This window comes from Mandrillus leucophaeus, unplaced genomic scaffold (genome assembly GCF_000951045.1).
Source record: "Mandrillus leucophaeus isolate KB7577 unplaced genomic scaffold, Mleu.le_1.0 Scaffold168, whole genome shotgun sequence".
NCBI classification, from domain to species: Eukaryota; Metazoa; Chordata; class Mammalia; order Primates; family Cercopithecidae; genus Mandrillus; species Mandrillus leucophaeus.
The window spans coordinates 2,131,553-2,148,170 of NW_012101676.1; the positions used below are offsets into that span (position 1 = coordinate 2,131,553).

Genomic DNA, 16,618 nt, shown 5'->3' on the forward strand with positions numbered 1-16,618 from the left:
ACTCAGTGTGCCTTTTCTTTTTCCTGTTGGTCCCGATGGTGAAAGTATTGTAGCACTGTGTACCACTGGCAGTAATTTTAAACCCCAGTCCGTTCTTGGGGGGCAGTTATGTAGTTGTGGGATGGCCATCGGTGGGCTCCTGGATACCCTTAAAACAATTCTAGTACTTTTTCATTGACATGGAAAGGCACCGTGAAAACATTCTTGGAGAGAACTTGTGGCCCCGCAGATTACGCCCTTTGCCTTCTAGGTATCTGCGGTGCCAGTGTTGAAGAACACTGCATAGGCATGAAGCTCTGGGCAGGGTCAGAGTTGGGGACGGAGGCCAACCCGTGCAATTCATCAGAGACCTCCTCGTCTCCGTCAGGTGCTCTGCAGGAGCAATTTGGAGCCACTTTTGAACAAGGAGAATAACCTTATGTGTTCGTGGAACGGGATACCACACCACATGGCCAGGACCACTCAGCTTCTGATTTGTCACTGTAGTGGTTCCGTTCCGATTGCTTTGATGGGAGACGTTCAGACACATCCTGTACAAAGAATGCAGTTCACATAAAGGAGATGAATAGGTTCATTTCCTTAGTCACCTACCTGATAACAGGCATGCTCTGGAGTTGGGTGGTTTTCAACAGATATTTTGAGTAATTGAGCATTGCCTTATGCTGTGTTTCATATGTGCATGACCAATTTTCAAAGAATTGAATAGTAATTCTTAGATGATACGGAGGGCAGCTTCTGCTGTGTGACTGAGTCCGTGTATCGTCCTGGTTTTAGAGATGAGGAGGTGAGATTTTAGTGGCTTAATGACTTGTTGAAGGTCACATAGATGATGACAAGTCAGGATTTGAATGTAGGTAAATTAGTAAATCTTGTCTGATATGTTAAGAGTGGCCATGCATTTTTGTGAATAAAAATATATTTACTAGAATTAATCACATGAATATTTTTAACTGGAATTAACTGTATAGTGGAGCAGGGTTTTAACATTTCTTACACAGATGTGATTTTGGAGGATTTTTTTTTTTTTTTCCAGTAGCCTGGTTTTAACTTAGTGGTTCATTTGTTTCCTTAGCATCTATATTGCTGGCCATTAGTTATTGGACAATCATCTTTTAAAATAATGTATCTGTTTGATTTTAGTTATGGTGTTGAGCATGGTAGCTCCATTTACGAATTGTCTAAGGCATACTGAAGACATCCCGAGCTAGTATAGAACACAGGTCTGGAGATTTTCCGGGTTTGGGGAAGGGTTGTTTTCAATTCTTAGTTGCCCAGCAGAGGCATTTCCTGTCTGGGATGGGAATTTGGAGGAACGTTGCTGTGGGTCCTCAGAAACATGCTCGGGAATCCCAGAGCAGTTTTCCTGATGACCAGGTGCAGCTTTCGTACATGAGCCCAATGCCCCTCTTTCCCACCCTGGGTTTTACTCTCTTCCCTGCTTCACACTGCTGTGTTTTCTGAAGTCCCTCTGCCTCTGTCCCTGCCGGAGAAGCCGATAGCCTGAGAGAGTAGTTTTGGGAAGCCCTGGGTCAGACGCCTATTAAAGCTGCCCCGTTTGGTAAAGCAGAGCTCTGTGAAGGCAGGGACTTGGTGACTGTGGTTCCCGTGGTCCTGCCAGTAGTTAAAATTGAGTCTTGCATGCACTTGGCACCTAATGAATATTGCATAGATGAATGTATTGTCAGTGGGATCCCAAATCACCTTTTTAAATTTTTTTTCCCTACAAAAAATGGACTAAGCAGACCCTAGTTGATAAAATACTTGATTCGTGAATAGGTATTTGAGAGCTGGAGGAGTTGACATGTAGACCTGTGGTTCCTGATTTTGAGTATAAGGTTCCTTTTTTGATAAAAAGTATTAGGCAGCCCCACATGCTAGTAACTGCACTTCTAAGTGTCTTATGATTGAAAGGATGTATTATGACGGCAAATCCTCTGAATTCATGAACACTTGCAAATGAATTCCTCACTGAGCAGTCTGTGTGAGGGTCTTCCGTGTCTGTGGCTTGCTGACGGTGCTGACTCCTGCTTCCCCTCATCCTGAGCCTTGAGGCACACTGGAGAAGTCTGATCAGGTTGTAAGTTAGGGTCTGCAAGGATAACCGGGTGACAGTAGCTTCAGGGACAGCAGAGGCACAAGCTCAGTGTCTCCAAGGTCTTCTTGCTTCTTCCACCTCCTGGCCTCCTAAATCCTGGCACTCCTTCCTCTCGCCTCTCCCACATCACTCCTGTTTTCAGAATAGATTGTTCATCGCATGGAACCCTGGAGAACCCCTCAACCAGAGCCTCAGTGTCATGGACAGTTCCTGAATTGAAGAGCTTCCTGCTTCTCTCCAGGGCAGCGCAGTCTCGCTGTGTTCCCTGAGTTAATGCTGTTGCACAGCCTGATGCAGAATAGGGCTCAAATTGGAAGCGCTTTCTAATCAGTCACTCATTCGCACACTCGCTCACACATGCACTCCTCCATGCACACATACATGCCTACATGCTCATGTGCACATTCACTCTTCTGTTCACACACATACTCTCATGCTTACTCACTCACGTGCTCACACTCACACATTCTTCTTTTCACAGTTCACTCACACACTGACTTGCTCACTCTTCCATTCACAGGCATATGTGCTTACACATTCACACACTCACTTGTTCACACCCACTCACACACTAGCATTCACCTACAACACACACACCCTCATACTCATGCACTACCTCACGACCCCTCCTTTCTTGTTCTTTCCCAAAATGAACAAGTCTTATTGATGACCTACTAATAATGCATGCTGAGTGCTTTGGTAGGTGCTGGAAATACGTTGATCCTCATTGCTCACAGACTCTGGTTTTTTGAATTTGCCTACTTAGTAAAACTTGCTTGTAACCCCCAAATCAATATTTGTCTGACTTTCATGGTTATTTATGGACATGGGCAGAAAACGTGAGTGGCGTCCATGCACACGCTCCCAGCTGAGGTTGAAGAAGACACTGTTCTCCTTGTCTCAGCTCTGCTGGAAGCAAAGGGTCCTTTTCGGGATCTGTTTAGTGCCATGTGTCACGTTTTGTGCCTTTTATTGGTGATTTTGCTGTAGAAAACATTCTTAGTGTGGTGCTGAAGTGCGGTCGAGTGTTGCTAAATGCAAGAAGGCTGTGATGCGGCTTAAGGAGCAAATAACGTGTGTTAGAGAAGCCATTCGTTGTGAGTTTGATGTTAATTAATCAGCAACAGATATTAAATGAGGTATCATTCAACAGAAACACACATAAAACAAGGTTATGTATCTGTTGGCTGACAAAAATGTTATAACCAGAGGCTCACGGGAACCCAACTTTGTATTTCCCCCAGGAGCAATGGTTCAGTATTGTAGGAGAGTTTATAGAACTTAACTACCTCAAGTAAAGAGAATCAGCTGTACCTACAAATGCAAATGTACTTCCTTGTGTGGGTGATCTTAGAACTTATTCAGGAAGAACTTGCCACTTCGTTGAGGGAGTCAGACATGTAAACCAAGAATTATAATTTGGTATGATGAATGTTATAATAGAATTATAAACAAAAGGGGCTTGGAGAGCTTGCAGGAGGGAGCTTAATTCTAGGAGTAGGAGAGAATGTCAGGATTATTCACAGAGGAGATGGAGACAAACAGGCAGGTGTTCTCAGTAGAGAAAGCTTTTCAGCCAAGAAGGCACCTTTGCTACAGGGTTTAGAAATGTGGAGGCTTCTGGATGTCCCCGGATTCTGTGGTCTTTCCTCTGTCCCTGCCTCATCTGTCTCATCTTGTCTCTGCTTCTGTTTATCCTAGTTGCTACCAGAGGCATCTTTGCTGACATTTAGAGAGTCCTCCCCTGTCAGCATCAACAGCCCCTCTGGGGCTGTTGTCCAGCGTCCTGGCCCGAGAGATGCCCTCCCTCCTTACAAAGTGGAGTGGGAACCACTGCCCTGGGCCAGCTTTGGCAGCAGCCTGGTCGCCTCACCCCTTCTGAATCCCCCTCACCATGGACTGGCTTGAACTTGCACAGAAACATCATTTGTCAGCCTGCTGGCCTGGTGTGCCTCAGTGGCACTGTGACAACCGGCCGAGAAAAATGTCCGCATCCCTGATACCCCGTTGCAGAGGGCTTCCCCCGAGGACTAAAAGGTTATGGTGCTAAGTGTGAGAGCCACACTCAGAGCTGTCTTTCTTCATGCTGTCTGTAAATGCTTACAATCCTGACACTGGCTGATTCCCTTTGCATCTTTTTTTTCTCGGTAATTCTTCATTGCAATCTCTGTTGAAGTTTGCTGCTTCTATGTAATGAGGTACCCCAAGCTCAATGCAGTATTCTAAGAACAGACTTGCCAGGGTCATACCAAAGACATCCCTGTCCCCATGGTAGGTAACGTGATTGTTTTGCTGTAGCCCCGAATTATTTTTGCCTGTTGGGCTGCCATGTTGCGTTGTGTGTTCGCACATAATCAGCTGTCCACTCTCAGCTTTAGGTTCTCCTGCTCTCTTCCTTTCTTTCTCCCTCCCCACTTTGCTTCCTCCCTTCCTGTTTCCCCCTTCTTTCATTTTCCACGTGAATTTCTGTGTTTCAGATACTTTTCTTCTGGTTGTGTTGACTTGGCTTGTATTCTTTTTCCTTTTTTCTCTGTGTCTTTCAAGCTGATTTTCATTCTGTGGTGTTGTGATGGGAGACTCTAGTCTATACTTGCATGCTGACCAGTTGCAACTTGGAGATGAAGCATGGTTAGTGGAAACGCAGGCCCCGGAATCGCCACTTTGTCGCTCACTGACCCTGTAGCTGTGGGCAATCTTCTCACTGTTTCTGAGCTGAGGCTGTAGAACGGGCTAATGATAGACACGTCATAGCTGGGCTGTGAGGATTAGAGAAGATGACACCTCCAAAGTGGCCCATGTAGTGCTTGGCTTTTGTGTCTGCCCAGCATAGGCTCGTGCTCCCAAGCGTGTGGTGGTGGCGGAAATGCTGTACTCAGGCGAGAGACACACTGACACTGTTTCTTGCGAGTTTGAATTCTGAAATTAAGACCCATGACACGGCCTCCGAAGATAAATGAAAAATTTCCTTCAGATCAAAACATGACATTCCTCAAATTATATGTTAAAATGTCCACAATAAAGCCTTATTTACCAAGATTAATTTTACATACTTTATTCTCATGTGCTACTCATGATTATTTTATCTGCTCAATTAACGAAATTTATGAGGGGTTTGTTTACTTTGTAATTATACTTCTTATTTTTTAAATGGTGAACTCACAGGCTGCCATAGCACCCAAAATGCTGTCATCAAAGACGGTCTCTTAGGGTTAAGGCACAATTTTTAAACCGGTGCATGTCAGCATATTCATTTGGTGTCTTGGAGGAATGGAATGACCAGATGGTCAGGTCACCTTACCCTTGAGAGAATTAGACATAGCCTACCGCAGTGTTGAGGAGGGGAAGGGCCATTTCTATTGATCTATCAAAAGGTGGAGTCAGCATAAGGATTGATTTCCGGAGAAATCAGGACTGACGTGAGTATACTGGGGGCTAGGAGTTGGGGCCCAAGGAGTGGGGAGGGTGCTAGGGATGGCGTCATCTCCCTTGCATTCTTGCTTAGGACTTCTCTGTGGGTATCAGGTGGACATGGTGGTGCTGAGGGGACATGGGCATCCGCTGTGGGTGTCTGAGAAATTCAAGAGCCACATAGAAATATATAGTGTCCAGGGATCCCTGGCATCATTGATCGTCAGGGTGCGTCTTCTCTGCCTGATGCTCGTGTCCAGCTGCTCCCCCAGATTTGAGTGTCCTATGACGTTGCTAACTTTTTGTTTTCTTACGGGATTTGGCTTTTTTTCCCAGTAGGTTCTCTTTGGGCAGTTCATGGTGTAGGGTTTATTGGTCAAGCAGACAGTTCATGAATGAGCCCTGTCTGTTGAGGCCAACGTTGGGAAGAGGATGTGGCAGGCCCCACAGTGCAAGGAAGTAGCGATGCCTCGGAGGACTGTATCCTCCCAGTGGTCTCCCAGGGAAGAGAAGGAGAGCCCCTCGGGCCAAAGTGGCTGTCTTCTTCCCTGTCCTTTCCTCCTTGAAACAGCGATCTCATTCTCTGCCGGCTTCTGGAAGCATGAACTCAGTCTGTGCTTTCCATCCTCTGCCCCCTCCCTGCTGCAGTGGGCAGTGATGCAGCCCATTTCTTTCGGTTTCTTTCCCTGTTTTCCAACTGCACCGGACTCTCTTTTTTCATTTCCTGTTCAATACGTCCTTCCAGAGTTACTGTGGATAACTTCGCTTTCCACATTTTGATGTTTCCAAGACTGAATCACTAGAATCTTAGACTTACAGGGACCTTAGACATCGTAGTCCAATTTCTTCATTTTCACAGAGGAGAAAATGGAGCCCCGGGAATGTTAATCAGCTCACCCACAGTCACCGGATTGGGTGTCTGTGTCGCTGGAAGGTCAGCGTGCCTCTGCTAGGGACACTCTGTGCGTCTTTCAGGTTTTCAAAATCTGTCTTTGAGCTTATGCTGTCGTTGTATTTGTTAATCTTTCATTTTCTGTCATTTTATTTCTGCAGGTCATGTGCTGAATTTAGTCTGCTTTCTCTATCGTAGAAAGTCTGGTACATTAAAAAAAATTCTGCCTCCTCCAGTATCTCCCATGATTATCATGGGAACAAAGTAGATGCAGTGAATTGTCTTTGTAGAATGTCTTTCTTGAATCCTTATTTCCGTAATTTTACCTCTCAGCCTTTTAGCTTTCCATTTCTCCTCCGTTGTCTGCCAGTCTGATCCTTCAAGGGCATTCAACTCTCAGCTTTTACTGAGTAATATTTAATTTGAAGTGTTTTCAGCTTTTGTGTGTCTTCGATGTGCATTTTAAGTGATCATTGAATTATATTACTACTCTTACCAGATACTAGTCTATAGGGGAAAAATGTTACACGTGATTTTTTTTTTTTCAACTTGGTGTTGTAAGGTGTTAAATGTGATGAATTTTTCCTGTAGGTTTGTTTATGGAATGATTAAATGTACATTGGCTAAACATTAACTCAAGCAAAAATGCTTCTCAAAGTAAATATTACACTTTGAAAATTTGAATTCTGTTATTCCCTGAGCAAGACTTTCTTTCCTCTGTGGGAATACCCCTCTGAACATGTGTTAAAAGTTTATGAGCTAATATGATTTGCTAAACAAACATTCATTTTTATAGGCAGCTTCCAAGGAAGGCCTCTCAGTCGTCTAGTTTGTTCTGTGGTATATTTGGCAGGTTCTGTCCTTGGCAGCAGACTAGGTACCACATGGTTGGTGAGCATGCAGCACTGAAGATGTGTGTGTGCACGTGTGTGTGTGTGTGTGTGTGTGTGTATGTGACTAGATTCAGCCTGGGACCCCTATCATTGAGATCCCAAATACTGATGTAAGCAGCTTCTGGGAAAGGGTCTTTTCTGTTTTCCTTTTGTATTTTAGGTGGAGGAGGAGGGGAGAGAATTTAGGAATTCTTAGTTTCCTATATACTTTGATGAGACAAAATGCAAAATGGCCTGCCGACTTGATTCGTTTTGTGTATGTGGACCAGACACAACTGATTCAATTGTTCCCACAATTCTGGTGGCAATTTTGACGGCCAGGAATGTGGATATAAAAACAGGCCCATCTGGAATACTGGGGAATTTAGAAGTTTTGGAAAACTGGCTTAAGGTGAGCCATATTGGGTTGGGTCTGGGTCGGAGCTTCTCATGAAATAAATAGTGTCCTCTTGCCTGGTGTCTCTGTGTTTGTTGCTTTCTGTCTAGTTGGGGACTTCTCCCATGAGAGAAGAGTGAAGAGACCTGGCTGCTTCTCAATGGTCCTTTAGTCATTATATTTAATCACCCTGATCCTTGCAACAACTCCCCTTAAGGCTTTACTGCTAGATTATTAACGAGGAAGAGTACATCTGTACGAGTAATTGTGGTTAAGGGAGGTTTAAAATATCCTGACTGTAATGAACAGTAGATATGAGAATGAACGATTACATGGAAGCCATTAACTTAGGAAATGTTTGGGACCTCCGCAGTGAAGTCAGTGTCTGTGCCGTTACTGATCCTAAGTTGATGTGTTGTAGTAGTTTACAGCATAGCAGCGCGTAGTCTAAGCAGCCCGTTGAGTAGAATAAATGCAACCATGTGGACAAAACAACACCATAGGTTTATTAATACGGAAATTACGTTTTAAAACAACAGCATGGCATAAGTCTATACGTTTTCAATCACTCTTACTAAGTCTTGACTTTTGAACCAACTCTGGCTTCATGTTTTAAGTGGGCATAGATACGAATTGAGCATCGTGTTGCCCATGTGGATTACACATTTTCAAATTGTCTCATATTTTTAAATAGTGTCTGTATAAGTTTATGTCTTATAACATTCCTAAGCATTCTCTGGGCTGTACTATAATTTTCACATTATTATCTCATACTTTGGTTTTAATAGGATTGGTAAAAGTTTTGAAGTTTTAATTTCAGTTTTTCCCACCGCTTGGAATTTGATGATATAAAATGAAAAGAGGTTTCCATAGTTGCTAACATTCACCAGATTTTGTTCCAAAGCATGGACTTTAGTAGACTTTTGAATTAAATCCACATTCTCCACCCAAGCCTGGTGATATAATCCAACAGTTCAAAGATAGGTATGCCATAAACAGCTATAGTTAAATAATCTAAAAAAAAATTAAAACATGGAAATACAATAAAACAAGAATTGATCACTTTATAGTGGAATACTCTATAAACTGTCTGCATTAGAAACATGTGGTGAGTTTTAAAACATCTGAGTTCTGTAATTCTAGAGTGTATAGTTTATTTGAAGGCAGACACGCCCTCCCCCACCCCTTCCCTTCATCCGCACATCTATATAAGAATACAGGTTAATATTTTTTGCTATCCAAATTTGCATTCATTTACTTATTTTTTATTTAGAAAAATGATTGTGGAGTATAAATACATAACATAAATATTTTCACCTCAACTAAATATTGTATCACTAAGTACTGAAGTATGATCGTAAAGAGATTATTTCTGTAGATCTTGCTACTCATTCTAAAACAAAAATCACACATTGGCATAATCCCCAATAAAAGGAAGAAATTATTTAAAAGCATATGTATGATTTAGATGAGTAACACAGTCTTTATAACTTTTCATGATAATTTTAATTTTTAAGGGATCTAAGCTGATCTGTGTGGCATAATTGGTGTAATTGCAGGAACTTAAATGTACCAGTGGTTTTGCAATGTCATGTTTGCACAATCTCATTTAACTTGTTGACTGAAGTTGTATAACCCTCGTGTGTATGAGACAATTGGAATTGGACTCAGCCATCACAAAAAATGCTGGCTGTAGATTATACTGTTTTTCTTTTGTTTGATTTTTAGAGACAGGTTCTCTCTGTTGCCCAGGCTATAGTGCAGTGTCACAATCACAGTTCACTGCAGCCTTATCTCAAGTGACCCTCCTGCCTCAGCCTCCTGCGTAGCTTGGACTACAGGTGTGCACCACCATGCCCAGCTAATTTTTTGTTTTGTAGAGATAGGGACTCACTGTGTTTCCCAGGCTGGTTTGAACCCCTGGCCTCAAGTGATATTTCTGCCTGGGCCTTCCAAAGTGCTGGGGTTACAGGCATGAGCTGCTGTGTCTGGCCAATTATACTGTTTTAAATTGAATAATTCGCTTTCTTTTCTAAGTTACGTGTGTGTGTGTGAACGATGCTCTAATAGCCTGCTAGGAAAATAGGGCAGTGTTAACTGGCAGTGAAAAGGTCAGTTCAATTTCTTAGCATATTTACTTTTTTAAAAGGGGGGTTTCCATATTCTTTAAAAAAGTAATAAAATGAGAATCTTTTCTTAAGCACTGAAAACAATTTCATATTTCATTCTTAGATAGTGATACCTCCACCACTGTGGAATTTTGTTCATGATTGCTATTCTCTTGCCCTCTCCACTTATTCCTCCTGCAGATAAATAGAATTACTCAAAAATTACATTTGGAAATAGAGAGACACATAGGACTCTTTTTACTCTGCTTAGTGAAAAGTGAAAAGTGGAAGGGCCTGGTCCCAAGAGTGTGGTGGCTGTGCTAGGTAGGGCTCCTGGAAACTTCTTGGTCTGGTGGCTTCATTACATAATAACAAGATCCTGTGGCACAGACCAGGTGCAAATTGCTTCACATCTCGGCCTTGCTGTCCCATGTATTTAACTGGAAAAGTTGCATTTGCTGTTTTCTAAGGTTTATTCAGGTTCTAAGATGTTGAGATGTGATTGTGATATTAACAACACTGTTGTTGCCCGGGAGCTTCCTCGGTGTTCAGCACTGCTCTCTGGTTGGATCTCTGTCACGGCTCTGCCTCAAGACACTTACTAGTAACCTGTTTTAAAGGTGAGGTTACTGAGACTTGGAGAGGTGAGAGAACCAGTTGTAAAGCCCTGCAGCTAGCGACAGTGAAGCTGGGAGAGGAGCAGGCTTCTCACTCCAAAGTCAGGCTTTCCTGTCACATAAACTCATTATCTTCTGCTGGGATTTTTGTGTGTCTGTTTCTGATCCCAGAAAAACCATCGTGCTGTGGGTATGAGATGTATGCAGAGGAAGTGCATGCTGGCACCTCACTCGTGGCTCAGAAAGGAGGAGGAAGTGTTCTACATTTAAAATAAAGTTCAATTTCACAGTATTTGTAGGTGATGTGATTTCCTGCTGCAAAAAACAAAGGTTACTTTGAATTCCTTTTTCTTCTCCCTTGTAGAACTAAAGGCTCATCCAATCCCATCTTTTGGTCTATTTTATTAATGATAAAATAAAGGCACATATTTGTTTAGAAATTTCACTTAATTACAGCAAACCGAAACCAGCTATTTTTAGCCAGGATTGATCTTGCCTGTGAGGAGACTATCATGCAAATGGAAGTAAGGACTAAAATAGCCATTAATGTCTTTAACACACTTAAACTTTTATCAGTTTCGATAGAGACAAGAGGGAAGTCACATTCAGCCCCATCTCCCCAGCGTAGGAGGAGGTTGAATTTCCCCAGAAGAGCACCCCTCTAGGCCCGTGTGCAGAGGAGGGTGCAGGAGTGCCTCTCTCCCGTGCACCCCTCCTGTGGAGTGGAGCTGCTTCTCCCGGCCACCCTCAGATGAGAGTAGTCCAGTTTGGGGTGGGGTTTGGTTTCTACGATTGATTCTGTCCCTGTGAACCCAGCACCAGAGGTCTAAAGTTTTCCCATCCTTTTTGTCCTTGCCTGATGCATTGTTTTTCCTTTCTGCTTCCCCCCATTTCAGCTCACTTAGCACAGCTTGACCAGTGAGATAGTATTTTGCTGAAAAAACCTACTCAGTGCTTCCAGACACATAGAAGAGCACCTATCAGGAAGTGCCAGCTCTCACAACCTCTTGAGTGTGGTTTAAGCCTTTGGATTAGAGAAGAGACCTAGAAAAGGTGGCCTCACGATGGGCTATTGATTGGTTTTGTCAAATTCTCTTCCTTTGTCCTCTCCTTTGCTCTCCTGACTTACTCTGCAAGGACTTGGGAATGATGCATTCTACCCAACTGATACCTGTGAATTCATTGTATTAAACTGTGTCCTTAACTACATACATGGAAAGAGAACATCTGTATTTTCGTGATGTACAAAGTTTACTGTCTGTCCCGTGGGTCTGCATGACAGAAACGAATGCCCTTATCTGTATTTGCTTATTTGTTTTCTTATTTATATCAGGCGCCAGGTAGGTAAGAGAAAAGAAACTATTTCTAACAAGTTATTTTCATGTTTACTGTTTTAAACACTAAAGAGACTGATTTTAAAAGTTTCAGTTGAACAGTGAGAAGAGCGAAAAGGCCAGTAAGTCCAGTCACCCTTATTTCTCTAGGGGTCAGCTTCGATGCACACATTTTTGCCTGGGGCGTGTTCACGGCTTTGGGATGTGGTGTGTGTGTGTGTGTGTGAGTGTGTTATTTTTGTTGTTACTGCCCATGAGTCTTGCAACCCCAGGAGCCCTCGGTTGTGGGGTTCAACTGGACCCCAGCTTTCATAACGCTCAAGAAGAGAAGGTGCCGTCCATCTGGGGAGACGCAGAACCTTTCTGATCTGGATCAGTGTACGTTTCTTCTTGGTATCTGTGAACCTGAGAATGTAGCTTTTTTAGTTAGGGGTCTCTTCTTCTATCTAAATTCAAGGGAAAGGAAGGCCAGGATATTTGCTTCTACTTTGGGTTCAGGAAAACTCACTCAGTCATGATAGAGGCATTATGTTTTAAAATGTAGACTGAGAATTAGGATTCTGCATTAGAATTCTCCCAGGGGCCTGTTACCAATGCATATTTTGAGAATTGCTGAATCAGAGTTTTAAAGGTTTGGGGCTCAGAAATCTGCATCTTGAAAAGGCATCTCAGGTGATTCTGCTGCACACTGAATGAAGTTTAAAAACCACTCAGAGAGAGTAGTAAGTAAATGCTGCTGCTAAAAAGGGCAGAAAATATCTGACCTCACTGGTCATGTTGCTAATGTTGATCTCTGCAGCAGGTACTTTATAAAATATATACTGGTGTTAAAGCCATTATCTGAGCCTTGCCACGGGCATAGGCCCTCCCTCTCAGTGTGGTCACCACATAGCTGCTCTAGGAAAAATGGGAACAACGTATCACATTAGGTGTTCCTTGCATTTGACTCATTCAAATGATTGTGTATGCAACAGTTTAACTAGAAAATGTTTAGACTCTTGCGCTTTAGTCATTATGAGTTAGAGATTAGAATGTAGTTAAATTTGTAGGGTTAGGCAGTTTTTGCAAAATGCATTAAAATGGGTAAAATGGGCTAAAACATCAGTATTTTCTCATGGGGGTTATATTGTGTAGCAACGGAATGTTACTTTTACTATAGAATGTAGCTAATTTTGCAACATTTATCTTTTTAAAAAAATTTTAATTTTAATTTTTAGTTCTGGGGTACATGTGCAGGATGTGCAGGTTTGTTAATAGGTAAACGTGTGCCAAGGGGGTTTGCTGCACCTGTCAATCCATCACCTAGGTATTAAGCCCAGCGTGCATTAGCTATTTTTCCTGACGTTCTCCCTCTTTTTCTTTTTACAGGAAAAACTAACCCAAGAGTGTGTATTCAGAGAACAGTTCGAAGAAAACTGGTACAATACGTACTCATCAAACCTATACAAGCACGTGGACACTGGAAGGCGATACTATGTTGCATTAAATAAAGATGGGACTCCGAGAGAAGGGACTAGGACTAAACGGCACCAGAAATTCACACATTTTTTACCTAGACCAGTGGACCCGGACAAAGTACCTGAACTGTATAAGGATATTCTAAGCCAAAGTTGACAAAGACATTTTCTTCACTTGAGCCCTTAAAAAAGTAACCACTATAAAGGTTTCACGCGGTGGGTTCTTATTGATTAGCTGTGCCATCACATCACTCCACTGTTGCCAAACTTTGTCGCATGCATAATGTCTGATGGAGGCTTGGATGGGAACATGCTGATTTTGTTCTGCACTTAAAGGCTCCTCCTCCTGGAGGGCTGCCTAGGGCCACTTGCTTGATTTATCATGGGAGAAGAGGAGAGAGAGAGAGACTGAGTGCTAGGAGTGTGTGTGTGTGTGTGTGTGTGCGCGCGCGTGTGTGTAGCGGGAGATGCGGGCGGAGCGAGAGCGAAAGGACTGCGGCCTGATGCATGCTGGAAATAGACACGCTTTTACATTTCTGATCAGTTGTACTTCATCCTGTATCAGCACAGCTGCCATACTCCGACTCATCAGGATTCTGGCTGGTGGCCTGCGCGAGGGTGCGGTCTTACTTAGAAGACTTTCAGTTAATTCTCACTGGTATCATCCCAGTGAACTTAAAGCAAAGACCTCTTAGTTAAAAAAGAAAAAGAAAAAAAAAAAAAAAAGAAAAGAAAAAGAAAAAAAAAGTTAAATTTATTTATAGAAATTCCAAAGGCAACATTTTATTTATTTTATATATTTATTTATTATATAGAGTTTATTTTTAATGAAACATGTACAGGCCAGATAGGCATTTTGGAAGCTTTAGGCTCTGTAAGCATTAAATGGCAAGGTCTGCTATGAAGCTGTGGTAAATTCATGCAAGTAGATATAATGGTGCATGGATATGAGAAACTCTGATGACCCTAATGTACTAAAGGCGACAATCTCTTTTGTGCCCATATTATTGTAAACTTATGCACATCGCTCATGACACTGAGTATTCACTCTTCAGACTGCTTGTTTCATAGCTTATCCCAGAGGATTAAAGATAAACTGGGTCTCAAACTTCGATTCTGTGTCTGCAATGTTTCCTCTCTCATAAGTGACTCCACTGTTGTAGCTTCATGGTTGGAAAATATGAGGGTTGGTATATGTCTTATTTGTTCAAATCTATCGCAGAATATACCAAAGCTAAATAATAACTATGCTTTTATTTTAGCCGATCTCCAGACTGACAATATTAACATCAAACATTGTATTGATTTAGAATTCTCAAAAAAGGAAAAAAAAGTATGTAGCACAGACTATTCTTTTTAAGACGTAAGAATCAGATTAACGGGATCATACTTATAAACATGTTTTGGTTCCCTTGGCTATCAAATATGAAATTATAGAAGGATCATAGGGGTCATTGTAACATCTTTTAGAGAAAATGGCTTTCAGTGTGAACTGTCCTAATTACGTGGTAATAGCACCCTTAGTAAAACTTGCAAAATGAAACTAATAAATCGTTATCAATAATGACAATGAGGGGGAAAGTATTACACTTGTTGACTGTGTTTTGTTTTTTAAAATGGTCTCCACAAGCGCTCAATTTTTTTAGCGGGGGTGTTACTATATGGAATATCTTTTACAAGGCTTTTATAACATTTTATGCTGAAAAGCATAAGAATACGTATTTCTTTAGTAGCAATAATTTTGGAACTTGCCCTTGGGCAAGCGAGACTATTTCTTACTATATACTAAGGAGAAAAGAGCCAAATTCTTAAAGCAATATTTAAGAAAAAAGGAATTTATAACAAATTCTCATCTACATATGATACTTTCTAGCCAGGTGTGTTGAGAAGTGGAAAGTGACAGTTTAAACATGTGTTGGGATTTATGGAACTAATTTTAAAATTTACTATTCAAACTTTGTTTTTTTCTGATGCACATTCTCTATGAAAAATAAAAGTGTGTCACTGGTGAGTGACAGCTGTTATGAGCTAGAAGCGCATGACTTACTGTTGTGACGATGTCTTGCCTTTCTGTGGTCCAAGTTGGAGTACATGGCAATGCCCGCCTGCTGATGTGCATTACGGAAAATCTAAGTCTAATATTTGAAATTAAGAGATATTTTAGGGGGAGGGGACAGAAGCAATGTAAAATAGTTGATTTATGATAAAGCTCAGAATGTCCTCTTCATTTATTTTCTTGTTTTTTTTCCTTTCTAAACAGAAACTGCATTTAATTCCAAAAAGTAGTTATTCTTATTTATTATTTAACCCTTTGCTGCTGCTAAAATGTGCACATATTCAGGCTTTAGTTTTTCCAAAAGGCATTTTTTTTTTTTGGCTGAAAAATATTAAACATTTGACCACAGGGAAGAATCAAGTTTCTAGGATATCATAGGTATACTATGTAGCACTGAAAAAGTTGATTTTAGGCGACAGCCAAAAGTAGTCTTAAAAGTAGCATGAGACCTTAGATAATCGACCTAAAAGAAAGAAATTTGTGAAAAAGACTAAAATCTTCATGCATTCCTAGAAAATGCTACTTTAATGTCTACTTTTGGAGTTAATTTTGTTTTGGTACTTTTTTTTTTTTTAAGACAAGCAAAATGTTATATGCTTTTGGCAATTGATACAATAAACTGTAATGGTCTGTAAATAAATAAATATTGACTCATGCGATTTATGTAAATAGTCGAACCGGGAGAGTGGATGGCTCAGGGTTTTGACGTGGGGGCATTATCTGTTGGGCGGTAGAGTGAGTCATCCTCAGCTCACGGGTTTGCATCCAGTTCTTGTCTTAAGAGACCCAAAACCCAGTGAATGGCAGCCCTGAGCCACTGTGGAATGGGGGTTCTGGTTTCACAAACAGATGCTTCGATAGCCAAACCACTGTCTTGTTGGTGCCAACACTTGCACCACGGTCAAAGACTTACCGAGCATGGACCGAACAACTTTCCCATCTGTCATGCGAATGTCCCCAAGCAGTGGTGAAGGACATGCCAGGTCAGTGTTGGGGAACCTGCCCTGCCAGGTCCTGTTTTGTAGATACACAAATGGCTTCCTTCTGGTGTTTTTATTCTATCTCATCTCGTTAACACTACAACCTTGTGTTAGTTACTTGATAATCTGTAATTGTATGTAAATACATACAGGATTATGTAATTTGTGTAAATACATAATTACAGAGTTTTGAAAACTGGTATTTTTTTACTTGATGTCCATTTTGGAGCTGCTTCAGATTCTGTGCCTGCGTGAGCCAGTGGAATTTAAAAAGCATATTCTCCTTGCTCTTACAGCTGGGCTGTGTGTTGAGGGGTTGAGGGTTATGGGGGATGGAGGGGAAGGAACAAACATATCCAGATGTCTTATCTCTGTAAGTGTTCAATGAAGAAGCAAGTAATG

General features: G+C 41.6%; 1 protein-coding gene across 1 annotated transcript in view; it reads left to right on the forward strand.

Moving 5' to 3' along the window:
• Window positions 1-16,415, forward strand: part of FGF9 (fibroblast growth factor 9) — a 38,271-nt gene extending 21,856 nt beyond the window's left edge. Inside the window, exon 3 of the mRNA XM_011976539.1 lies at window positions 13,092-16,415. Within this exon, the coding sequence (XP_011831929.1) occupies window positions 13,092-13,337 (246 nt within the window). The 3' untranslated portion in view covers window positions 13,338-16,415. The remainder of the gene's footprint in view (window positions 1-13,091) is intronic.
• Window positions 16,416-16,618: the final 203 nt, after the last annotated feature.